Genomic DNA, 27,411 nt, shown 5'->3' with positions numbered 1-27,411 from the left:
ATTTTTCCCACTGGTCAGGCAAAATTCTTCTTCTTCTTCTTTTTTTTTTTTTTTTAAGATTTATTTATTTTTGAGAGAGAAAGTGCACGAGTAGGAGGAGAGACGGAGGGAGAGGGTGAGAGAGAACCTCAAGCAGACACACTGCTGAGCATGGAGCCAAGCTTGGGACTTGATTCCATAACCCCAAGATTATGGCCTGAGCTGAAATCAAGAGTTGGATGCATAACTGGCTGAGCCACCTCGGTGCCCCCTGCAAAATCTTCTGAATTCTTCATCTAATGCTCTATGAATGATGGGGTCTTTTGATCTGGTTAGTGAGCTCAGACACTATTCCTGAACTTTTGAGCTTTAAGATTATTCTAATTGTTTTAGAAACCACTTTCTGTGGTTTCCTCACCTGTGTGTATTAATCAATAGCCCGTTGAATACTCAAGGGTGATCTTTTTCAGATCTAAGGAGTTTTCTCTGTGCACCTCTCTCCTCTCTAGTACTCTGCATTCTGAAATTTAGCCATCCTGGTCTCTGAATTCCCAGTAGCATCTCCTACAGTAAGGGAGACCAATGGGCTGCTTCTGGTTTTATCTTTCCTCTGCCATGGCCTGGGAAGTGTACCCAGGCAGTAAATGGAGTTCATTGTAGGTCTCTTACTAAGTTTGTTTTATGTTTCTTGATTTCTGATCTCTTTAAGATTGTTTTACATATTTTTCTTGGTTTTAAGTTTTCTAGTCAGTAGGGTATATTCAATGTCTGTTCCTTTATGTTGGTTAGAAACAGGACTCAGTATTGTATTTTAGTAGAAATAAGGAATGAAAAGAAAATTATTTTAAACCTTTTCTCTTTACTGAAGCTTGAACTTTTCCTTAGTTCTTTAAAGAGAATGATTATATTTAAATTTATGTAGAACATCTGCCTTCATGTAATACAGTTACTAATATAGCATAGGAGAAAATGACAAAACTATTGATATTACTACTACTCACCTGTTTCAAGGTCAGTTGGAACACTGCTCTAGTGTCAGTTCTAAGCCAGAACTCTTCTGACTAACTAATGCAAAACAAATTAATCCACTAAGTTCTCCCCATTTCCTGAAGACTAAGTCAGCTTACAGAAGAGATTTCTTATGGTGTGTTCTTCATATATAGATTTGATTTTACTTTGCTGACTGCCATTATCACAGGGTTATTTTTGAGTCAAGTTAAAATACTTGATTATACTCTTCATAGTATTAAATATTCATGTTTCAAAGATTATTTCATCTATTTTCTCTTATTGAAATTATCTGTTAATCATAACTTTTATGATCTCATAGCTTTCTCACAAGAAAGAATTTGGCTTAATCTTGGCATTTATTCTTTATGCAAAAATGCAAATAAGGCTAATGTATCCCACAGTGATATTTGTTAAAATCTTGATGTATCAATGTTTACTTGATGTATTACTGATATCAAAGATTAAGTGGGCTTAATCATCTCTATTATTTGTGAACTTGAAAGAAAGTAGTTGAACTCTGTAGCTAATTTAGAATATCATTTTAGCCAACAGTTTCTACCTTCACCCACCCTATCAAAGTCTTTTTTGAAGCAACAGTTAATATAGAGACTAGTTATTTGGGTTATTTTTGTACTTCAAGTTGAAAAGGGGTAGTAATTGAGCCAAATGTTAAGAAGGTGAAGAAAAAAAGAAGTTACTTTTTGTACAAAAAGTAGTTTTGTGTAGTTAACAAACAAGCACAAACTTCAAATAAGTTGAGCATTGATTATATGTTTTTTCTTAAGCTGTGATTTCATTCATTTCAATGGCCTGTTCAGAACTGTTCAATGAAGTTGGCAACAGTATAAAATCAAATTTAGAAGTCAGGTGTTTTTGCAGTGTTTTCAGCCTATATTTTCATATATGTCATCCTCTTTTGTTTTCTTTTAGATGCTGTCAACCAAAGATGCTTTGAGCTCCCATCTGTACATGTGTGCTTGGTTTTTATCCTCAGTGTCTTTGCACTTGCTGTTCTCTTTCCCCAAATATCTTTCTAACTGGCTCCTTGCTTTAGAGCTTTGTTTACTTATCTGTTTATTTATTTATTATTTAATTAATTATAATTTATTTTATTTAACAATCTGGGAAGTTTACAGTCATCAGCAGAATTTACCAGAATAATTGCTAATGTATAGGCCTATAAATACATACATACATATGTATGACTGCAAGAAATGTTTATTGAATAACATTTATTTTTACTATAATATTGCACATTCTGTTTTATTTCAGAATAGATATAACACGTAATGATTATCTGTAGTCTGAAAATCTCTGCTATATTCACTTCCCGACTTTGTACAATAGTAACCCACTTTTGGCTGTACTTGATGGAATTCTCTTTAGTATAATTACAACTTGTATTTTAGTAGCAGAAACAAAAGAATAAGTCTTGTAGTAAAAAAAGGTTTATTTTCCCCAATTAAATTTTCATTTTATGTTGAAACTGATGAACTAATTCTTTGTTTTTAGTGAAGATCATGTTTACTGATACTGCATTTTTTTGAACTTATCTTTCCCCTCGGTTTCATGTGGACCAGATACACCATATGAAACTTTCTGATAGAAACTTTTATCTAGCTGCTCAGCAGATGATCTGGTAAAACCACTGTAGGATCTGTGTAAAATAGAGGTTAAATTGGGTTCATATTATTGGTAAAATTGTACTGTCAGTTATTCCATTTGTGATGAGAACTCTTAGGATCTACTTTAACACCTTTGAAATACATCAAACAGTATAACTATAATGGTCATCTTGTACATTACATCCCTAGTACTTATATTTATAACTGGAAGTTTATGCCATTTGACTACCTTCATCCAGTCCCCCCACTCACATCTGCCTAATCTGATCTCTTTTTCTGTGAGTTTGGTTGTTCTTTTGGTAGGGAAAATTGATTGTGCCGAAAGTTCTGAAAGCCATTGAGAGTATGGCCTCACTTCATATTGTTGCCTAGGCTAAAAGAAAACAACCAAAAAAACTCCATTTATTTTTAAAAGTGAACTATTTTGGCACTTAAAAAGGATTGAAAATGGATATTTAACACCTAATATTAAAAATGTATAAATCTAACGCATTTTCAAATTGTATTTTTAGGTGAATTTGTTTCTGGTAATACCATTTAAATAGAAGTAGGACTTTTTTTCTTTAATATACTGGAGAGACATACTTGGGTATTCATTCTCATTTTTAAGTATCTTTACCTAAAGATCTTAAAAGATTAAATACTTGAGGATTCCAGAAAAACATGTCAGATTTTAAGTTTAATGTGTCTATTTTATTGCTTTTGGTTAAGAAAGGAAAAGTTATGTGACTTGTCACTTAATGGTTTTCTTTAGAGCAGATTTTGTTAAAAGAACAAAGGCAGAATATTTATTCTTGTTCCCTCCTCCATACAAGCTCTCTTTCCAATATTTGTGGGTTTGGTTTTTTTTTTTTTTTTTTGTCCTTGGTACTAGGGTAAATATATAGAAAGTCTTCTCCTATTTAATCTTAAAGAATTTGTTCAGTAGTAACTGGGCATATTAAGATATATAGCCTTACTTCATTCTTAACTTGTAAGGAAATTCTTGAGTCTCAGTTGATTCCTGGTGCCTCATTCATTTTTTCCCACAGACCCATACTGTTCTTATATTTCTGATAACTACGATCCATTTCTTTCTAGTGATATTCTTCTCACAAGGCTCAGAATTAGGAAGTTTCCTTTTTGTTTCCACTGTGGAATATGCACATAAATCTTTTTGAGGTTTGCAAAAAAATTTGTACTGCTGGAAACTTTAGAAAGAAACAAATTAACAAAACAAGAAGATAAAATGCAAAATATAATAACTCCTCTTAAGTGATTAGGAGAAATCTTAAAAATATTTCAGTATTACTAGATGTTGGGCTAGCGAAGTAGGTAGGTGTAGCTGACCATGAAGGGCCTTGTAAGTGGTGCTTAGGAGAATTAAACTTTATCTGATGGGTTATAATACTGAAAAGCAATATTTGGATCTGGGAGGTTATTTCAGAGGATATTGTAATGATCTAGGACTCTAGCTGATAAGATCCTGAACTGGGTCAGAGGCCCCACTGAAATGAGATTAAAGTCATGGATTTGGAAAAAACAATTAAAAGATAAAATGATTAGGGTGTTTGATTGAATGATTATGGATGATGAAAGAGGACTAAGAATGACTTCTTTATTCTCCTCTTAAGTCATTAGGTGGATAGTGCTACCAGCTGAGTCAGAGGAATCAGGAAGAGCGCTGTGTGTGTGTGTGTGTGTGTGTGTGAGAGAGAGAGAGAGAGAGAGAGAGAGAGAGAGGGAGGGAAAGGGGGAGAGAGAGAGAGGCAGAAGCAGGGTGAGAGGGAAGGGCTAAGTGGAGAAGTGAATTCCATCTTGAACATGTTTAACTGGTGATGCTATGGTATCTAAGTTGGTTATTAAGAATCTGATGCTTAGGAAGGAGATCAGTGCTAGAGATAAACAGCACATTTTCTCAATTGTGTTTCTGGTTCTAATTCTGTTTCTGTTTATTATAGTTGTCTGTTGAATGATCATGTACAAGTATTCTCTTTTCACTTACTATTCACTTCTTCAAATGAAAGCATAGAATAAAGATGAAAAAAACTACTAATGCGATACTATCCCCTACCATTTTCCAGTCTTCAGGTATTAACATTTTACCATGTTTATTCTCTTCCTCCTACATATATTTTTTATTTTTTGTTGGACTCTTAGAAATATTCCCATATCCCTAAATTTATCAGTGTTTATCTTACAAAAATTTTCTTGCATAAGCACGTACAGTTATCAAAATGGGAAATTATCATTGATAAGATACTATAACCTAATCTGTAGACCTTACTCAGATTTCACCAGTTGTCCCAATAATATCAGGGATAAATTTTTGTTTTGTTAGCTTCAACAAATATGAATGAAAGACAGTGTCATGTAAATAAGTAGACTTTTATATTGATTTCAGAGCATTTGTAAACAGTTTGCTTTTTTTTTTTTTTTTTAAGATTTTATTTATTTATTTGAGAGAGAGAGATTGTGAATGAGGGGAAGGGCAGAGAGGAAAGGAGAAGTGCGCTTCCCGCTGAGCAGGGAGCCTGACACAGGGCTCTATCCCGGGATCCTGGGATCATGACCTAAGCTGAAGGCAGACACTTACCCGACTGAGCCACCCAAGGCGTCCCAACAGTCTACTTTTTTAAGGTAATTGATGGACATAAGTCCTTCAAGTATATTTGCTTGCTCTATTTCCTGTAGTTAGACTTTGAGATTTGGAGAGAGTAGGGGGTAGATTACTTTTGGTTTTTACCTTGTAACCCCTTTCCATGCCTGATAGCATAGCAGTGTATGCCCCCAATATTCTTTGGAGAAATCTTAGCATTTTTCTTACTTAGCTTTTTTTCTCTGTCTTTATTTCATACTTACTAAGCATGTGTTGGGCACTGAATTAAAATGCTGGAAGTCTGTATATGCACTGATTATGCTGATTTATTCTTAGGGACTACAAATAGTTTCGGCAGCAACTATTTACAAATAATTTCATAGTAAATGTTTTATGACTTTATTTGATGTTGGGGTGTAGAGTAACTCTTCATAGACTCCTTAAAAAACAGACAAACAAAACCTTATCAGTATTTCTTAAGCATGCCTTAAACATTCCTTAAGGTATGCCTTCAACGTGAGGAAGTCATATTCACTTCCTCAGGTCCTTTGTGCTTATTGTTCCTTTTGCCTTAACTCCTCTTGCCTACAAAGCTGAATAAGTTTGTTCCCCTCCCTTCTTCAGATTTCTGGTGAAATACAACTTCTTCTGACTAAATAACAATTACCTTCCCCTTCTTCCTTTCCATCTGTACTCCTTATCCTTTTCTCCTTTTTCTCCATAGTATTCACTGCTGCTAACAGACTATTACTTTTACATGTTTGTGGACAGCTTTCCATTGGAATTTAAGCTCCATGAAGGCAGGAGCTTATCTGTTTTATCACTGAATCTCCAGAGTCTGGTACAAGGTATAGTAGTGCCTGGAAATAATGAGCACTCAGTAAATATTTGTTGCTTAAATACATGTGCTGCTATTCTGAGTCTAACAGACTTAAAGAAGAAAAAAACCATTCCTGAGGGAATTATTTAAATACCAAACTTAAGTATTCTTTCTGGATAGAAAGGTTTTAAAGTTCCTTTATTCTAGGACTTTTCTCTTAAAGGTTTTATATTGTATTATTTATTGGTTTGGTTGTGTATAAGGTTCTTATGACTGAAGAGAGATGACTGCAGTGTGTCAAAGATTGACTCTTTTTTTTATAAAACAAAAATGTTCTTTTCTAACCACTTAATGTCAGTCTTATTTCAGACAGATTTTGGGAGAAAAATTACCTCTCGTTGCAGATGATCTTTGTATTTACAGGGCTTTTTATTTGAGGGTTTTTTTTTGTTTTCGTTGTTTGGGGGTTTTTTGATACGAATTTTGTGTGAGCTCATTTTTTAGTAATCACAATCACTTGGCCTCTTAATGTTTCATATACCAACCTTCAGGAAGTGATTGATTAGAATAGTATGATTCTTCTAATTAGGATTATAGTGACTCCTTGAAGCTTGTAAAGTTACCTAGGAATCCTAATTATCAGGTGTTATTCCTACGTGTCATCTTTTGGCATTACTGATGCTATTTAATAGGAAAACATGAATTTGAGATAGGTCAAATATAGGTGAGTAGGTCATACCAAAGTATGTTAGTTACTTTCAGATTTAAAAAAAAATGAAGGAACATTTTGTTTCCTTCTGAGTAAAAACCTTGTATGTTAAAATACTTAATATTTAAAGAAACCTAACTAAACATTCCATTGTATATGTTTGCTGGAAGAAATGGTTTCGCAATTTAAAATAACTGTTGTTGAAATACTATTATAGAACTTTTCTTTAAAATTTTTGTTTAATTTTGAAACTTTTTTTTTTTTTTAAGATTTATTTATTTTAGAGAAAACACACTTGTGTGCAGGGAGGGGCAGAGGGAAAGAATTTCAAGCCGACTCCCTGTTGAGCAGGGAGCCTGGCATGGGGCTTGATCTCATGACTCTTGAGATCATTCATTTAAGGAAATGTATACAGATTTTTTTTTAAACAGCCTTATTGGGATATAAATAACATGCTATAAAATTCATTTATTTTAAATGTGTAATTCAATGATTTTTAATGTATTAACAGTTTTGCTATCACCAGTAGTAAAATTTTAGAACATACCCATCATTCCCATGCTTATTTTCAGTGATTTTCCTCCCCCACCACACATATACAGGTTGTTTTTGTAAGTTTGTAGTTCTGTTGTTTACAATGTAGAAAATATATTTTTAGGGGTTGTTGCTTGGGTCTCTTGCTGATCTGTGAGTGAACTTAATCTATAACCTAGCTGGCCATGAGCAATGAAAGGCTAATCAGTACTAGGGTAAAGAACAAAGGGCCTTGGGGTAGGAAAAGAGAAAGGGCTTTTTCCTTGTTTCATGCTTGATTGTGGACAGTCCTTCGATACAGGCTGTTCTCTTTAGGATCTTTTAATTGCTTTATTGTGTATCCCTTTCCCTATGCATCCACTATTATGAGGCTGCCTTATGAAAGTACTCTTTAGTCTCAGTTGATTTTGCCTTTGACCTCCCCTCTCTTCCCCCTTGATCAAAATTCTCTATCCTTTCCAATTTCTTTCTCCAACAAATTAAAACAAATCCAGTTCTACTGCTTTAATCTTAGGTATTATGGGGAAAGAAATAAAGTGAACTTGTAAAAGTATGGGTAGCATTGATACTTTTGGAGAGTTGAAAGATTATTGGCATCTTTAAATCTATATTATTGGCCTCAACAATAAGTAACTTGGCATTTCAAAATGTTGACAGAATAAAGTAAAAGCAGTCAGCCAATGTAAAGGAATTTTGTTTGGAAGGCTGAAATTATCATAGTAGGAGATGCAGAGTTTCCATAGTTGCATTTTGGGATCTGCCTGTGGTATAGTCCTAGCTCTTTTTCCTGTCTTTCTATATTTTGACCCTATGTTTCTCAGTCTTGAAAATGATGTAGTAATATTACCTATCTCACATATTTATTAAGATTACATCAAACAGTATATCTGGAAATATGATGAATAATGTCTTGCACATTCAATATGGTGGTGAATTCCTCTAAAAGTACCTCCTAGCAGTTTTGGTAGCAGAACTCAGTGGCTCACAGTCTTAGCTATCATTTGTAAACTAGAGACAGCCTACATTTTTATGTTAGATGTTAACAGTGCGTACAGAGTATACAGAGTATACAGAGATCAATAATATGATCCTATTCTCAAAGAGATCACTTTCTCAGAAAAGATAGCTAAGACAATTAACTGTAGATCATTGTGATAAATGTTACAGAAGTTTTGGGGGAATTGGAGAAGGCTTTATAGAAGAACTAAGTCTTAAAAAGAAATGACATTTAGCAGTTAGTGTTATATTCCCTTTTCCTTATCTTGGTTTATTTTCTATTTCTAAAAAAATTCAAAGTAGCTTTTATGTTTGTCATGATAATCAGAAACTTAAGTTTCTTCTCAGAAGAGAATGCAATTTCATCTTATTTTTCAAATGGTGTGAAAGCTACAAGATAAGCATATTCATTTCTCAGTAAAATTCTTGTTACTTTTTTAGATATATAGTATTTAAAAATATTATTTAGATATGTAATAATTTATGGTTTTATAAACCTCATTTTCCCACTTTCTACAGAATTTCTCTATCTTAAAACTGTCTTTCATCTCGATTTGAAAGTTATTAGTGACTTGGTATTTAGATGCATATGTATTACAACTTAAAAAAATCGAATTTCTATTTACATAAAAGAAACTTAATAATTGGGTGCTGCATTATTTACTTATTTTTTGGCTATAGCATTATAGGAAACTTTCATGATTGTGAGGGAAAGGAACTATTCATTTTACCTAGAATGTACTTTGTCTAGACTTTGTCTTTCAGTAATCATATCAAATGCCACTGTCTCTAGAAAGCTTGCACTAATATTCCTGGCCAACATTCATCTTTTCCTCTTCTGTGTTCCCCTATCATTTGTATGTACACTATACCTATTGTATGACTTTCTAGAGTACAAACTCCGGCAGGACCTGTGTTTTATATTCTTTATTTAATATCCTTAAAAAAAAACCAGACACAACACATATTTGGTGATTTAAATTGAATCTGGAAAACTAGGGTTTGATGAAACTGTGTTTTATTATTAATTAATGCCTCTTAGAATTTTGGCTCTTAAATAGAGGGCTAATCTGGCACATTTTATTTCCTGCCACCAACAAGCAAATATAATTCACATTGAATTCCATAGATTACAGGCTTAGATGATGTCATAAAAAGACCCCCTAAAACCTTGGCTTAAACAGCATATACATTTATTTCTTCTTTACATTAGTCTGGAGAGAAACTGTCCAGGATGGACAGTGTAGTTCTGTCATCATCAACATGGGGTTTTAATAGCTGAGTCCAAGATAGCAGTTTCATTTCTTATTATGTCCTGGCTAATGAGAAAGGAGAAGGGGCAAGGGGAACACAGGACTAATCTGGTTAATGCCAAAACATGATTTCACCTAATATTCCATTGGCCAGAATTTGGTCATTTGGCCACAGCTGCAGTGGAGCCTGAGAACTGAGGTCTCTATCCGGGCATCCATGTTTCTAGCTAAAAGTTAGGGGCTTTTATTATTAAGAGGCAGAATGGCTAAATGGATATTAAAAACAACAGTCCTACCTCACAGCTAATTGTTTTTGTTTCCAAATGGAAACAGTTAATTGCTTTTTTTTTAGTTTTTTAAAATAGTAGATGAATTGTTTCAGGTATCAAAGAACCTGTATATTTGACTAAGTCCTCAGACTTAGCAGATTTTTTATTATGCTCCCTATATCCATACTATAAGCCTTTTTCCTTACTGTAGGTGTTGTGGAAGGCCATATAGAGCCTGACTAGTGAGAAATTCACCATTTACTTGTAATTTAGATAAAACTAATTACAAATAAAAATATTGGGTACCTATTGGAACATACATATTGTGTGGAACAAGCTTTCATGGGCTGTAGACATTTATAGGAACAGGGAGTGAAGGGATGAAGTCATAAAGATTGATTTTCTGGATAATATGGGAGTCTAGTTAGGCCTTGAAAATGAGATAGGATCTGTGTGGTCATAAGCTGAAGCTTCTAGGCAAGGGAAATGGTGTGCAAGAAAGTTTCAAGACAGGATAATTGAGTTGTATTGAAGGGAAAGCAATGATTCTGTTGTGATTGGCTCCCTGAGTGTGTAAGTTGGAGTACTGCAAAATAAAGTTGATTCAAGAAGGCTCAAGGTTAGAGTTAGATCAGTAGCGGGAGTGGAGAGCAGATCCCAGAGAGTCCTGAGCAGCCCCAACCCTGCCACTGGCCTAGTTACCATCACACCCCGGGAGGAGCCACAGCTGCCGCACCGGACCTCAGCTCTGCAGACACCAAGCCTGACACCATGGGCCGCCGGCCTCACATCCATGGCGCTTGCAGGCTGGGACAAGAGCATCATCACAACGGAGGTTTTGGGAACAGTAAAATGGTTCAATGTAAGAAACAGATGTGGTGGGATCCCTGGGTGGCGCAGCGGTTTGGCGCCTGCCTTTGGCCCAGGGCGCGATCCTGGAGACCCGGGATCGAATCCCACATCGGGCTCCCGGTGCATGGAGCCTGCTTCTCCCTCTGCCTCTGCCTCTGCGCCTCTCTCTCTCTCTCTCTCTCTCTCTGTGACTATCATAAATAAATAAAAATTAAAAAAAAAAAAAAGAAACAGATGTGGTTTCATCTATAGGAATGACACCAAGGAAGATGTATTTGTACACCAGAATGCCATAAAGAAGTATAACCCCAGGAAGTACCTTCACAGTGTAGGAGGTGGAGAAACCATTGTGGAGTTTGAGTTGTTGGAGGAGAAAAGGGTACAGAGGCAGTGAATATTACAGGCCCTGATGGAGCAGAGCAAGGCAGTAAATATGCAGCAGACTGTAACCATTATAGATGCTATCCACATCGCAGGGGTCCTCCATGCAATTGCCAGCAGATTTGCCAGCATAGTGAGAGTGGGGAAAAGAATGAGGAATCAGAAAGTGGTCCCAAAGGCCAGGACCTACTACAGTCAGGAACCCTGTGGGTATTGACCACAGTATTCAAACCCTCTTGTGCAGGGAGAAATGATGGAAGCTGCTGACAACCAGGACGTGGGAAAACAAGGTAGACCAGTGAAACAGAATATGTATTAGGGTTATGGACCACAATTCTGCAGGGGTCCTCCTTGCCAAAGACAGCCTAGAGAGGATGGCAATGAGGAAGATAAGGAAAATCAAAGAGAGGAGACACAAGGTCAACAGCCACCCTCAACGTCAGTACTGCCACAACTTTAGTTAGCAGTACAGACCCCCAGAAAACCCTAAACCACAAGATGGCAAAGAGACCAAAGCAGTTGATCCACCAGCTGAGAGTTCTGATCCTGAGGATGAACAGGGCAGGGCTGAGTAAATGCCAGCTTACCATCTCTGTCATCTGGTTTAGTCATCCAACATGAAATAAAGATGAAATTCCATCACTAAGAAATGAACAAAGGATTGGAGCTGAAGACCTTAAGTGCTTGCTTTTTGCTCATTGACCAGATAAATAGAGCTACCTGCATTATCTATGTAGCATGGTTTGTTTTTTTTTGTTTTGTTTTGTTTTGTTTTTTTATTTTTTTTATTAAAGACATCTTTTTTTTTTTTGGTAATGACAAACTTGGGTTTTGTTTTTTTTTTTTTTCCTGTTTTTTTTTTTTTTGTGTCTTTTAAGCCTAGTTTTTCTCAATAAACCTTTAAAGGTTTTTAAATTGTTTCATGTCTGGTCAAGTTGAGATTTTTAAGAACCTCATTTTTAATTTATAATAAAAATTTACAACTTCATTTTTTCAAAAGTCAACAAACAGCAAGGCAACCCATTAATAAAAGTCTTAAATAATTGTTAAAAAGAAATATCAAGGTTATAAATGGTCATGAAAGCAAAATAGAGGAAAATAGAAAACCATTAAAAGCTTGGAGTTGGAGAAATGCCTGGGTGGCTCAGTGGTTGGAGTATCTGCCTTCTGCTCACGGTGTGATCCCCTGGTCCTGGGATTGAGTCCCGCATCACGTCCCCCCCCAGGGAGCCTGTTTCTTCCTTTGCCTTGTCTCTGCTTCTCTCTCGGTGTCTCTAATGAATAAATAAATAAAATCTTCAAAAACTTGGGGTTGGAGACTGAAATGGTGGAAGGATTTAATCTGATAATGAATTCAGAGGGGGGTGAATTTCCTTTCTTTTCCCCTCCTTTCCTCCTTAATCTGGTAATGGAATTCAGAATGAATAAATTCCCTCCCTCTTTCCTGCCTAATCTCCATGCAGTTACCAACGAATGACCTCTCAGTTATCATACCCAGATATTCTCTCCTAACCCAATTCTTCTTGACTTCTCTGAAACTTTTAACATTGTTGACTATCTTTTCTTTAAGACCTTGGCCTCTGTTTTTGTCTTACTTTTTATTTTCTCCGTAAGACTTGGTACTCTAGTTTTTTTTTGTTCTTTTGTGCTTGTAGGCTACAACTGCCATCTTGAAGATGCTCAGGTTTGTATCTTAAGTTTGAACTTAAGTCCTGTATTCCCAATTGCTTGATGCACATTTCATTTCATCTCCACAAGTCACTGTTATAATTTCATCTCCACATGTCACTCCATATCCAAATTTCATTTAAAGCATTCAAAAGATTACCTGCAAAATTTTCTGAGTCTGCCTTTATGCTTTAAATCCCAGATTTAAATAGAACTTATAGACATTTGGTCTCTACCTCTTCATCACTGTTGTCCAGTCACTCACTAACTCCTGGTGATTCTCACATTTGTCTATTTCCATTCTTCTGGTTGCCACATTTATTAATCCTTCAACATGTTATATTTGGATTGTTATGTCCTCTAAGTATTCAGTGATGCAGGATATGAGTCAAAGTGCTAGTATTAGTAAGACCAGATAACATCTTCTCTTTCATTACTGGAGCTTTGTTTTAGTGTGATTATGATATAAGTAATATTAGTTTAGTTGATACTAGCTTATTTGTGTTGCTTTTAAGTGAGACAGTGATACGGGTCACTAAAAATAACCCAGTATTTGAATTCTAAATGAACTTTGGATTTTTTCTTCAACAGATTTGATTCCTAGTATATTAAAATAAATTTTCACAATTTGAGTCATTAATTCAGTAAGAATGATGAAAGCAGGTCAAAGAAGTATGCTAAATGCTTGAGTTGAAGACGTTCTCAAGAATAATATAGAATCTTGCTATTCTAAATGTGCTTTGTGTATGGCAGGATGGACAACATTAGTTGCTTGTTAGGATTGCAGGATCTCAGATGCCACTTGAGGGCTACAGAATGAGAATCTGTAATATCCCTAGGATTATGTATGCACATTAGAGTTTGAGAGATACTGATCTGGAACTTTGTCTTTCTTTAACTTTTCTCAGTTTCAGAATTAGCTCTAAAATAATTAAACCCTCCAGCTATTTGTATTTATCTGTTTGCCTTAGATTTTTGTGTAAACTTTAGAACAGATTGGTAGAAGTATTATAAATGATGGAGAGTAACTAGGGGAGGCAACTCTAGCTAGAGTACTCATAGGAGTCCTCTGTGAACAGGTAGTGTGTGAACTGAGGCAACAAAGTGAGGCAGGTATATGAAGACCTAAGGAAGAAACATTTGGGGCAGAAACAGCAACAAATGCAAAGGCACAAAGGCAGGAGAGGGCATATCTAATCATAGTATATGAGTGGGAATGTCATGATGAACTTGAAAGAGTGATTAGGGGCCTTCTCCCTGGGAGTCAGGGTAAACCACTGTCTGCCACATAAAGACTTTAATTTTGTGTCCTCCTATCATTTCCCGAAACTGTCCCCAAATACATTTAATACTCTACTCTTCAGCCATAACAAAGTCCTTTACTGTACCACACCTTTTAGCCTTTGCCAAGAAAGTGTCTTGACATATTCTGTGCCTACTGCTTACTAGTTAGCCTTTAAATTTCAGATCAGGCTTTGCTATCTCTGTGAGATCTGCAGACTTTGTCTCCTTAGTTGGAGACGTTGCCCTTTATGTATATCACCTTATGCTAAAATTGATTACTCCATGTTGTAATTAAGATTTGTCTGTGTTGGGTAACCTGGGTGGCTCAGCAGTTTAGTGCTGCCTTCGGCCCAAGGTGTGATCCTGGAGACCTGGGATCGAGTCCCATGTCGGGCTCCCTGCATAGAGCCTGCTTCTCCCTCTGCCTGTGTCTCTGCCTCTCTCTCTCTCTCTCTCTCTCTCTCTCTGTTTGTCTCATGGATTAAAAAAAAAAATCTTAAAAAAAAAAGATTTGTCTGTGTTGATACATGCAGAGTATTCATTTTCACATTGTATGGTGAGATAATCATACTAGTGTACATTTAAGTTATTTCCAGTCATTTTAGGAATCCATGCTGCTATAAATATTCTGGTACATGCTTCTTAAATACATGTGTGAGTTTCTTTGTAGTGTTTTTCAGCCATATTCGACCGTGACCCAGAGAAAAAACATTTTACAGCAGGACTTGGTTTTCATGTGTACGTGTGTTTATATACATATAACGTACATATAACGTACATTACTGATTTACTTAAAGATTTATTTATTTATTTTAGAGAGAGAGTGTGTGTGTGTTCACACTTGGGGTAGGGGACACAGTGGGAATCCCAAGCAGACTCTGTGCTGAGCTTGAAGACTGATGTGAGGTTTGATGACCCTGAGATCACTACCAAAGCGCAAACTGAGAATCCATCACTTACTCAACTAACTACGCCACTCAGCTCCTGTATGTTACTGATTTTTTTAAAAAAGTTTAACAACTATTCTTACCTTTTGTGTGGTGCACTCATATCTTTTATCCTTTTCTCTTAAAAATAAATACTTGTTGAGATTAAATTAATGGATTGTGACTTGCCATTTAAAATAACTGTTGTAGGTGGCTCAGTTGGTTAAGCATCTGCCTCAGTTCATGATCCCAAGGTTCTGTGATTGAGCCCCACATTGGGCTCCCTGCTCACTGGGGAGCCTGCTTCTCTCTTTCCCTCTGCCTGCTGCTCTACCCTGCTTGTACTCTTTCTCTCTTAGACAAATAAAATCCTAAAACAAACAAACAAACAAAAAACCCCCACCTGCTATAGGGTATGTTATATATGAGTGTTTATGTATACTTGAATATGTCATATTACATATATAAACTGGTCAATCTGTATGTATGTGTGCCTAAGTGTGTTTGTGTGTGCATGTGTGTGTATGTGAGAGAGATTTGTGTGATTGCTGGGTGGAAAGGTTTATTCATCTAGAACTTTACTAGATTTCTTCAAATTGTTTTTTTAAATAGTTATACCTATTTATACTTCGCTTGACTTCCTGAGTCTGGGAACTTAGCTTTTTACCTTTGTGTCTATGGTCTTCTAATAACATTTACTTGGCACAGAGTTGGTAAGTATTCACCAGTAGTTTGGTGAGTCAAAATGAGTATTTCCTACCAATACTTGAATGACTACTATGTTGAGCAGCTTTTTAAAAATCAATTTTAGGTAAATTTTACAAAGCTAATTTTATAGAGTGGAGAACCGAGAGAGGCAGAGACAAAGGGAGAGGGACAAGTAGGCTCCATGTAGAAGCCCGATGTGGGACTCGATCCCAGGACTCCAGGATCATGCCCTGGGCTGAAGGCAGGCACTAAACCGCTGAGCCACCCAGGGATCCCAGCAACCAAACATTTAAATAGAACATGCCCTAGATGTTTGTCAGTTTATAGGTGTCATTTCTCAAATTTAAAAGGATATTTTGGTATAAATTGTGTATGTATAAACTATTTCCTAAGGAATTTTGGAGAGGAATGAGTTTAGTTTTACTGCATTATAATTACTGGCTTCAGTGTTATTTTGCAGATTAACTTTCACCTTTAGAGAAAAAGGATGTACTGAAAACAAGTCTATAAGTATTTTAGAAAGCTTGGTTTTTATTGATATCTCACACTGTATTTTTTTCATAATCAGATGATTTATAAAAAAAGGTATAAACTTCTGAATAGTTGACATAATTGCCAGATAGTACTTTAATTTTTCCATTTTACTTTAATTATACAAGCAATATATGAAAATAATTATAAGAATATTTAAAATTCAAGGATATACTTTCAGAGACATAAAGAATAGTACAACTAAAGCTTTGTATTCTTGTATCCTTAATGTGAGTTTCTCTACACTGATTTTCAGAATTTTTTAACCATGATCCAAAGAATAGTATTTTATAGCACACCTTAGTTCATCTATAACTTTTCTTAATTCAGGGTTATGTTTGGGATTTAACTATGTTGCTATAGGGTTTCTCGAGGCAGACCACATTGTTGCTCATTGTTTCTAACATTTAGTTGATTAAAATATTTTTTCCAATGTGTTTAATGTAAGATGGGGATTGTTGTAGTTTAAAAGAGCATTTTCCCTCACTACTAGTAATCTCATACATGTTTTTATGTTTATAGCCATATGTTTCTTCTTTGAATTATCTGTTCATATCTTTTTGCCTATTTGTCTTTAAGGTTGGTTGTCTGTTTCTTACTAATATCTACATTTCATTGAAAACTCTGATTTATATTTTTTGGTAATCTTTTAAGCAATACCTTACATATTTAATGAAGAACTTAATTCTTATTGTGGGATATTACCATTCCTGGTACAAATATGTATGCTAAGTGAAAACTTTTCACATAAATTAGTTTTAAATTCTTAGACAGATTTGGGAAAGTTCCTAGAAAAGCAAAATTAGTAAATTCATTAAAGTTCTTGAAGGTTGATTTATAACCTTGCTGCTTGGTGCCATTTGGAAATTTGAGCTATAAAATTCTTTTTTTTTTTTTTTTAAGATTTCATTTATTTATTCATGAGTGACACACAGAGAGAGGCAGAGACATAGGTAGAGGGAGAAGTAGGCTCTGTGCAGGAAGCTCGATGTGGGGCTCAATTCCGGGACTCCGGGATCACACCCTGAACGAAAGGCGACGCTCAACCACTGAGCCACCCAGGCATCCCAAGCTATAAAATTCTTTAAGACTCCCATTATAATTGTTTAAAAAATCAGACTACTTTTTAAATGCTGCCATAATATTTATTTTAGTATTTAATATTTGTTTATCTTTGTTTTTTTCTCCTTAATTAGGTCCTCGATGGGCTTCCTGGAATATTGGTGTGTTTATTTGCATCAGATGTGCTGGAATCCATAGAAATCTTGGGGTTCATATATCCAGGGTCAAGTCAGTCAACCTAGACCAATGGACACCAGAACAGATACAGGTAAACATTTCCTTACTGAGATATTATTTACAATATTAAAATGAATATAAAATATTTAACCCTTCTTGCATCTAAGGGTTAACATTGAAATGGAGTATATTAAAGTGGCATGTGCCACAATATAAAATTTGGGTATTACCTGAAATGTCCACTCTCAAATGTTTATATCTTGTTAGGTCTGTAATGAACTCAGTTTTTTATCTATTCTTATCTAAAATGTTGCTTTTAAAGTCTTTAAAAAATGAATTCCTTTTCCTTGTGTTGATGAAATTTGTCCTTAGAATTCTAGTCTGTTTTTTTTTTTTTTTTTTCTGTCAGTAGAGGGAGCCTGGGTAAAGATAAAAAATAAACCACCTCTTACCTAAGAACGGACTTGAAAGATTTCCCTTTTATACAGAAGTATAAAGTAATTTTCAGACAGGCCTCAATAGTTGGAACATAGCCCAGTTAGCAATGTTTTAATGGCTGATGTGGACTTGTTTTGAATAGTTTAGCTTTGTTAGAGGTAAATTTGAAATTTTAAGGACTTGTCATTTTTACAAAGTGACAGTCTTATTAAAATTTCAAAATCTTATTTTCTGATCCTTAAGATGAATTGCTAAAATAAAAATGTTTATTTCTACTGGTTTTAATTTGTAATTCACAGTGAAATTATACTTCTTTTTCTTAATGCCCTTGAATATCTTCTAGTCAATATGAAGACTAAATACACAAATATATGTAGTTGAACTTCAGTGATATTCATACATACTTCCAATCAGAAAAAAACAAAAAGAACACAGAAACTCATGGATAGGGTGAGGTAAGAGTAAAAGAATAGAATATAATACTGGGGGGAGTGGATCATAAAGATTTGGTTAAAGAGAATAAAACTTCTGTGCTAAAGACATATTTATGCCAAAGTAAATTCTAGATAGAGCCAAGATTTAAATATTAAAAAAAAAAAAAACCTTAGAAGTACTTGAAAAAAATAGCAAAGAGATCTTCAGGCATCTAAGTCAAGCATAATTTATTAAGTTCACTCTTAAATAAGTTTTTGAGGTTTTTATTGGCTGGGGCATAAAAGGAAATATGATACGTTATGTATTTTCCTAATCCTTGAGTAGAAAATTTACTTCTTTTATCAAGGAAGCAGAGCTTTTTGAACATTGCATATAAGGCTATGTTCTTGGTAACATCTCTATAGTAACTGTGGTAACGGGTTTAATAATGTTGTTTCTTAAGTTGTCTTCAAGAAAACGTGAAGTATAGCTTGAAAATATAACTTGGTGTTTGTAATGGGTTATGATGGGTTATGGAGGTACAACACATTCAAGACCCAAAGTGTATTGCCTTTTTAATAGTTCATTTCAGACTAAGGACAAAACATGAAATCCTTGGACAATTCAGTTTTCCAGAAATAATATTTTTTCTCAACTAGGCTGTTAAAAGGAGTTGAAGAGTAGTTTATTTGAGGTTGGGAGCTGTTCTTTTTTTATTTTTATTTTTTAAAGATTTTATTTATTTATTCATGAGAGATAGAGAGAGAGGCAGAGGGAGACACAGGCAGCGGGAGAAGCAGGCTCCATGCAGGGAGCCCACTGTGGGACTAGATCCTGGGACTCCAGGATCATGCCCTGGGCCGAAGACAGGCACTAAACCCCTGAGCCACCCAGGGATCCCCTAGCTGTTCTTTTCCTATGTGTGAGAGCAGTTAGAGGGCTGCAGGTATAGTTCATTGGTTTTCTGTGGAATAGGTTATAGTTACATAGCAAGATACTGAATTATTAAAAATGGCAGGCTTTTGAAAACAATTATTAAGTAATATACAGTCTTTGTATTTGAACATTATTTGTATGATTTCAACTGTCAGCTTCTTGAAATAATTATTATTTTGGAACGCAAAACTTTTGATGAGCACTTATCACCAGAGAATGCTCTGTATAGCTTCATATACCAAAGAGCTCCTCTTTCAGTGCTCTGTGATGAGAAACAAGGTTAGATGCACTTACTTAAAAATTAAATGAGTAGGGCAGCCCTGGTGGCCCAGCGGTTTAGTGCTGCCTCCAGCCTAGAGTGTGATCCTGGAGACCCGGGATCGAATCCCATGTCGGGCTCCCTGCATGGAGCCTGCTTCTCCCTCTGCCTGTGTCTCTGCCTCTTCCTCTTTCTCTCTCTCTCTCTCTCTCTTTCTCTCTCTCTCTCTCTGTCATGAATAAATAAATAGAATCTTAAAAAAAATAAATGAGTAGACTATGAAGTTTTATTTTTAAAAAAATATAGAGAAGCTTAATCACATAGACAGGGAAGTAAGCCATCCAGTATTCTTGTGGTGGGCCTTGCAAGTATTTGCAAGAAAAGCCAGAGTTGTTCTTTAAAAATCATCCTGGGACTACTATGCAATATAAATGAGTAAGTAATCGGTGAAGGCCCCAAGGTTCCATTCTATAATGCACAACCTTTATTTTAACCTAGAAAATTTCCAGGCAACTGATTCTAAAAAGGCAGTAGAACAAAGGGATTTATAGAAAGTTGTCTCTAGATAGTCAGACTGCCAGAGTTAGTCCTGACAGGATATTTAACCTCAGGGTACCTGAATTTCTTCACTTATGAAATGGGAATAGTAAGAATGTCTCCTGTGGGTTGCTCTGAGGATCGAATAAGGTAATATGGGGAAAACATTTAGAGTAGTACCTGGCACATTTTAAAGACTCAGTGTTAGCTTATCACTTATTAGTAATATTAGTCCATTTGTTTCATTGTTTAAAACCCTTAGTATTGTTGCCGTGAATCTTTCTGATATTAAGCAATTAGCTTTCTAGTAAATCTATGATGCTAAATGTACTAAGTAAATAAACAGATTGATTCATTATGTAGTATTATTGAGTATAAAGCTTTTTGAAGATATTTGTGAAATATAATTCTTTTTTAGTCGTATTGGATTTTTAAATAAAGATTTTATTTATTCATGAGAGACACACAGAGAGAGGTAGAGACATAGGCAAAGGGAAAAGCAGGCTCCCCTTGGATAATCCAAGGCAGAACTCGATCCCAGGACCCCGGGATCACACCCTGAGCCGAAGGCAGACAGATGCTCAGCCACTGAGCCACTCAGGTGTTGCAGTCATATTGGATGTTAAGGCATTTTTTTTTAAAGATTTTTATTTATTTATTCATAGAGACAGAGAGAGAGAGAGAGAGAGAGAGAGGCAGAGACACAGAGGGAGAAGCAGGCATCATACAGAGAGCCTGACGTGGGACTCGATCCAGGGTCTCCAGGATCAAGCCCTGGGCTGCAGGCGGCACTAAACCGCTGCGCCACCGGGGCTGCCCCTGTTAAGGCATTTTGAGATGGTTAGGTAATGGTATCAGTTGTCTATTGAGGTTGCATGTTATTCAGATTTAAGCATATCCTTTTGCCTGTGATAGTAGGTATGTTCCATATAATCCAACTCTATACTTATGCATTTTATTTTTTACTTAAAAAAATTGAAGTATAATTACAGAGACAACAATTTTACAGATATAACTGAGTTTTATGGGTCTTGGCAAATGTCTGTACTGTGTCACCTAATGAAGACATACAGAACATTTCTATCACCCTAGAAAATTTCCTTGTAACAATTTATACTTATGTTCTCTAGGGGCAACCACTACCCTGATTTCTGTACCCTTAGGTTGCTATACATTGAGATTTTTATCGTTTGGAGCTTGTTTTTATTAACTCTGACTCCTTTTTTTTTAAATTTTTATTTATTTATGATAGTCACACACCCAGAGAGAGAGAGAGAGAGAGGCAGAGACATAGGCAGAGGGAGAAGCAGGCTCCATGCACCGGGAGCCCGACGTGGGATTCAATCCCGGGTCTCCAGGATCGCGCCCTGGGCCAAAGGCAGGCGCCAAACCGCTGTACCACCCAGGGATCCCTTAACTCTGACTCCTAATTCAGATTAGGAAGAGTGAAGATCACAGTGTAATTTAGTGTTCCTTATTCATAGACATTTTAAAAGAATTTCTTTGATGTAAAAAAAAAGCTTGGGAGGCATTTATTTGTAGAAGTAAGGGAAGTACTTTAGTGCATATACTTCTATCCTGCGTCTTCCCTCACCACTACCCCCAACATTTCATGAAAATCATGGTTCTAATTTTCAGAGATGATGTTTAGTATTATACTAAACTAAACTACATACTAAACTAAATTTGGTTAGTTATATGTATTTTTAGATCTTTAATTGCAAATGTGGAAACATGATTTAATCTCTGAGCCCAAACTGTTAAATAAAAATGTTCTTTTTTTGTGTGTCTCTGTAAAATGTAACTAAGTTTTGCCTGAAAGCTTATCAGCTGACATTTTATATACACCATATTTATATCATTTATATACATGTTGTGAGTGTGTGAATCAAGTTTTAGGGCATTACCATATCACAGCAGTGTTAGAATTCCTTTATGCTTATTTTTTTAAAAATAATTTATCGATCAGAACTTATTTTGATTTTTATTAGCATGGACATAGATACCTTACGTTTTAATCAAACAAAAATTTTTTAAATTTTATTTTTTAAAGTATTTTATTTATTTATTCATGAGAGACACAGAGAGAGAGAGAGGCAGAGACACAGGCAGAGGGAGAAGCAGGCTCCATGCAGGAAGTCCAATGTGGGACTCCATTCCGGAGTCCTGGGATCACGCCCTGAGCCAAAGGCAGATGCTACCGCTGAGCCACCCAGGCGTCCCAACAAATTTTTTTAAAAATGTAGCTCATGGTTAAGTTAAATGTCTTTGATTTTGGGTTTATGGTCAGGCACTTTTCAAATTTTTAGAAAAGACCACTTTGTACTTTTATAAATACTATACTCTCTATTTCTTATTTTGTACTGCTTTGTTAACTTCAAGTATTGATGATCATTTTTTCTCCATTATTTACAAAATTTTAATTACTCATTTTTCAGTGTCTGTATTGAAGGAGTTAAAATGAAGAACACCTTATTTTTATTCCAGGGTAATGGTACTTGTGCTTTCAAGTTGCTTAGCTTGCCTTGTGCAGAGTCTTGTAAATTGGGCTGCCTAATAAAACATCTTAGTGAGATTTTGTCCCATTGCAAAGTGTACTCCATATATTTGGTATTTATCTTCATAACTTTTGGGCCACCTTTAATACTTTATGTATCTATAAATCTTTTAGTAATCTTTCACAGATTGTTTACTACTGACTAGTATAATACTACTTTGTATTTTCTTGGGAACCAAGAACTAAGGCCAAACAACTGAAATTTATTCATTTATAAAATATACTGTGGGGAACTTTACATTTGAAACTGCCCAGTCTCCATAGGCCTATGATTTATCCATAGAGAAATTGTCTACAACATTGTGTAGGCATTTTTACTCCCTCTCATGGTATCTTTACCATTTTTACTCTATCTCTGACTGTATTTTGGCTAGAAGGAAAGGTCTTTAAACTCAACCCTTGTCACATCCTTGTTTACTATTTTAACAAAAGAATAGAAGCTTGCTTTCTTCTCATTCCATGCAACCCCTGAATGTTTCTGCTTTGACTTCAGTTTTTTGTTCCCTTGTTTTAGAGGCAGAATGGAAGGTGGTGGTTGCTAGTTTCTGTGCCTTTTATTTTCATTTGCAGCTTTCATTTCTACCTACTTAAAAAAATTATATTCATTTGGAGGCACACGAAAATCTTTCTTCTTTGAAACATATTACACTCTTCTGCCATAAAAAATTCTAATACCATCTTTCCCTCAACATACAGCTCTTGGCTCTGTTGCTCTTGATGAAGCTTTGGAATATAGGTGAGGTCCTGAGCTGACAACCAAGAAAGATGTCTGGTGCAAAATGGTGGTTTTATTAAGGCACGAGGACAGGACCCGTGGGCAGGAAGAGCTGCTGCCCCGGGCCTCTGAGGGGTGGCTGATTATATACCTGGGAGTTGGGAAGGGTTTGAGGATAGCGCACTCTCTACGGAATTTTGGAAGCAAGGTTTCCAGGACCTTGAGGGGCTAGCTATTGTTGGGAAAAGGTCACTTAATCCCATTTAATAAAACCTGAGTCATGAGACCTTCAGATGGATATCGGTGGCTATGTGCTTGGAGGATGATTGCCAACATGTATCTTACGGGTTTAGAGATAAAGGAAATTTCTAAAGGAATTTTATATGTTAAAGCAGACTTACAGGCTCCTGGGGGTTGGGCTAAGATTAAGATTGCCTTCTGCCCTTAGCAAAGTATGAATATGGAGGCAGTTGAGTCTGTAGAGGATTGTCCCTTTGCCTGTTTCAAGGACTTGTCAATGTGCTGCCCCAAGCTCCTGCTTTGTCCTCAGCTAGCTCTGTGTTCCCCCATCACTATATTCATTTATTCATTTGTTTAGCCACTGAGGATTTAAGTACTCACAGTGTGCCAGCCACTGTATTCTAGTGACTATCTCTTATCTTCCTTTAGCAGTTGAACTTCTTGAACAGATCTTTACACACTGTTTCATTTCTTTACCTTACTTCTGGCTCTGTTAACTCATTTCTATTTCTATCCTTCTGCTAAATTTGCACTCACAAAGAATACTAGTTATCCCTGATGGCCAAATCCAACTCTCCCTCCTCCTTGGTCTTTCTACTTCACTTGACTACCCACTGCCTTTTTGAAGCTTTTTCTTGGTGAAAGAAGCTAAAGTTACTTCCTGTATCTTTTATTTGGTTTATTTAATCTGTTTGTTTTTAACTACTTCTTTTTCTGCTTTTTTCCCCTATTGCGAATTTTCTACAGTTTTGTCTTCAGTTCTGTTGTTCTTTAGTCTGTCTCCATAGGAGAATTTGTTTACTCTCATGGATTCAGCTGTTATTTTTTTTGTGTAGATGGGTTTTCCCCTGTCTATCCAGTAATGGCTTCTACAGTAAATTTCAGTTCTTTGTTTAGATTGCCTGTTAGAGAGCTTTGGTGTTTGTGGACTTACCATTCTTAAGAAACCTTGGATATCTTTGGCATGAAATGATTGCTAATTTTCCCAAGCATCCATTAAATTGTATATTCTGTGAGGCTGGAAGTTGAATTGGCAGGAGCCAATTCAGTTGATTGATAGCATTGAAATTTCAACTTGGATTCACATATCTCTTCATCTTTGTAAATTCAGTAGTTCTTGTGAAGTCATTAAAATCTTACTACTTTTTGTTTTTGTTTTTTTTTTTAAATCTTACTACTTTTTGAAAAATACTTTGATATGAAGCAAAGAAAGCTGGTCAGTTAATGTAATGATAGAATTTAGGAGAAAGGAATAGATATGACCAGGCATGGAGTTTTAAATTTTTTTTTTTGGCCAGGTAACATTATACATTTGAGTAAAATAAAGAATAGAGTCATCAAAATTAACTGTTGCTCTATAGCGCATCAGTAAAACCTCTGTATGTTTCATATGGAAACAGGAAAAAAGGATTTATGAGATTATTTCAATGTAGGAAATTTTGACCATAGTCATTATTATTAATGGGTAGCATTTGTAAATGTTAAGATTAATAGATACCTACTAACCTGCAACTTGACACATTTAAAATTTAAATAATTATCTAGTGGTCCAGATTGGTTTCTTAGTTACGTCATTGTTCAAATTAATCTAGTGTTCGATGTCCTCTGGTTCTTCTTTCTTTCATGTGCCTCTCTGTTCCATCAGTTCTTAATTCCTTTGTTGCTTCTGTTGCTTTCCACTCTCTTTTCTCCTGCCATGTCCTTGGCTTTCACTTATTCCTGATCTTCGTACCACTGTCACCTCTCCATCACTTTTACATACCACATTCAGAATAATCTTTCTGGAACACTGCTTTGGTCATTTGACTTCTCTTCTAAGAGATTTGTATTGGTTCTCCTATGAGAATTGTAAAAGTTTTATTTTCCTTAAATTGGTAATCATATACCTCTGCCATCTGGCTTTGTCCTGTGTCTTTGATCTTACTCCAGATGCTTAACAGTAGATCGCTTTGACTGTATATACAGACAGCTGTTCCTGTTGAATTATTCTGGCGGTGTGTTCTTGCTTTTTGTTTTGGTTCTGCTGTTGTCATTTTTTGGAAATGTTTTCTGCATATTCCTTTTTTCAAACCAAATCCTTCCCATTCTTTAAAACCCAGTTAAATCCCTACTAATAAAGCTTCTTCAACTACTGGTTGTGCCTAGTTACCTACTACCATATATTGTTATTTACCTTTGTGCATGTCTGTTAATTGTAACCTTCCAGTAGCTAGAAACTTTATCATATATGTATTTGTAGTCTTTGTGATGGCCACCACAGTGGTGAGAACACAGTATGTCCTTAATTTTATAATGGCACACTGAGAACAGTCTTTGGTTTGATATAATTCTGTGAGATAATGTTTCCTGTATTTACCAATGAATGGGGAGAATGGAGAAAAAGAAAAAAAAATCAAGCATATGCCCCCAATTTGTCCTATATTATTTATACAGTGTCTTTTTTCATTTCTTTACCTCTGTCCTTTTCTTCCCTTGTTCCTATATATATGTTTAAATTCCTCAAATATAGCAGCCATAGGAGTATGACTTAAGCTAGTGTGTGGAAGTTCTAAGGTAATATATTCAGGTACTGGAAAGGCAGTACTTTCCAATATTTCAAACCATCTAAAACTGAAATTGATTGCCTTGGAAAGTAATGAGTTTGCCATTACTGGAATGTCTTTTGCAGAGGCTGGACAACCACTTGGAAATCTGTAGCTGGGATTCAAGCATTGAATGGGCAGATGAGGACTAGTTTTAAATGACTGAAGTATCTCCCATTCTTAAGAGTCTTTGATTGTATGTTTAGTCTTCTTTGGTTACCACAGCAATTCAAAAAACATCTTCATTATTTGTATTAATGGCATGTTACAAGTTAGAGATCTGATTCAACTTTTTCCTAAAAGTAAAATCACTGTATAGGAAAGAAATTCCTGCTCTCTGGATAAATCATAAAAATGTGACAAGATTCTCAGGTTAAGTCTGAAAGACAAGTTCTAAGAATGTTTTGAACAAACGTTTTTGGTCTTTATATATTCTTTCATAAGAAAAAAAAGTCACTAGCTAAATGGATACAGATTTCTCTTTTAACCTTGTTATTCTTAGAAATACCTGGTATAAGGTAACTTGGTAACCCTTAGTTTAATTAGCAATATATTTGTCATACATGCTTGTCTTAATTTAAACTTTTGATTTGTCTTAGGAAAAAAAATGTCCTTAGGAAGCTGAAATTACAGATTTTCACTAATACTCATCAGTAAGTTTTACTGTGTCCTATGACCTCAGATTGAATTCTTAATCAGCCCAAATATAGGGAGAATAGGCAAAAGATAATTAATAGGTACTTTAAATATTTCTCTATTGCTAAAAAAGTAATTAAAATTATAGGTACTTCTTGTATTTGTGATCATGCTGTGCCCATCTTCACTATTAAAATTGGGATGTAAAAGATTATAAAAAGTAGGGGATGAAAGTGGCTAAATATATTGAAGTTTTCTCCTCCTTGATCCTCTGATATTGTGTATTTCAGGTTAAAGTTATGATACATTCATTCTTTAAAAACATATGATTTTGTGAAATAAAATTGCAGTTGATAGAAATACAGCATTCCTGTAAGGTACCTCTGCCATCCTTAAAAAATAGAAAACTGGAACTAAAATATTCATAGATAGTTGAAACTTAAATTTAACTTGAAACGTGCAGTTGTGCAGGTTTGTTTTAATTTATCATATCATTTTTAAGTTGTTAAAGGAGGGTAAGGTAAGTTATGATTTCCATGGGAGTTCTGCAGAGGAGAAAGATGCACTAAATAAAACATATTAAGATTAATTTTACCTGTTTTCATTTTTGTTAATGAGACTACTTAATGAAAGTGTAAAAGAATACAACTGGCTTATATTATATTTTTGTCACACAACAGTGGAGTACCTGTAAGAATGTTGTTCTACCTTGCTTTGTAGCCCCTGTAGTCTTC

At 35.4% G+C, this 27,411-nt stretch overlaps 1 protein-coding gene and 1 pseudogene across 6 annotated transcripts in view; both read left to right on the top strand.

Annotated features, from left to right (window-relative positions):
- SMAP1 (small ArfGAP 1) overlaps positions 1-27,411 on the top strand; it is a 183,882-nt gene that overhangs the window by 26,874 nt on the left and 129,597 nt on the right. For all 6 annotated transcript variants that reach the window (XM_072832425.1, XM_072832423.1, XM_072832424.1 and 3 more), the window contains exon 2: positions 17,321-17,454. In XM_072832425.1, coding sequence (XP_072688526.1) covers positions 17,321-17,454 — 134 coding nt within the window. The remainder of the gene's footprint in view (positions 1-17,320; positions 17,455-27,411) is intronic.
- Positions 6,134-11,795, top strand: LOC140636787 (Y-box-binding protein 1-like; annotated as a pseudogene).

The sequence above is a fragment of the Canis lupus genome, chromosome 7 (assembly GCF_048164855.1).
Source record: "Canis lupus baileyi chromosome 7, mCanLup2.hap1, whole genome shotgun sequence".
NCBI classification, from domain to species: Eukaryota; Metazoa; Chordata; class Mammalia; order Carnivora; family Canidae; genus Canis; species Canis lupus.
Note: the sequence above shows the minus strand (reverse complement) of the source record. Positions and strands in the feature narration are given on the sequence as shown.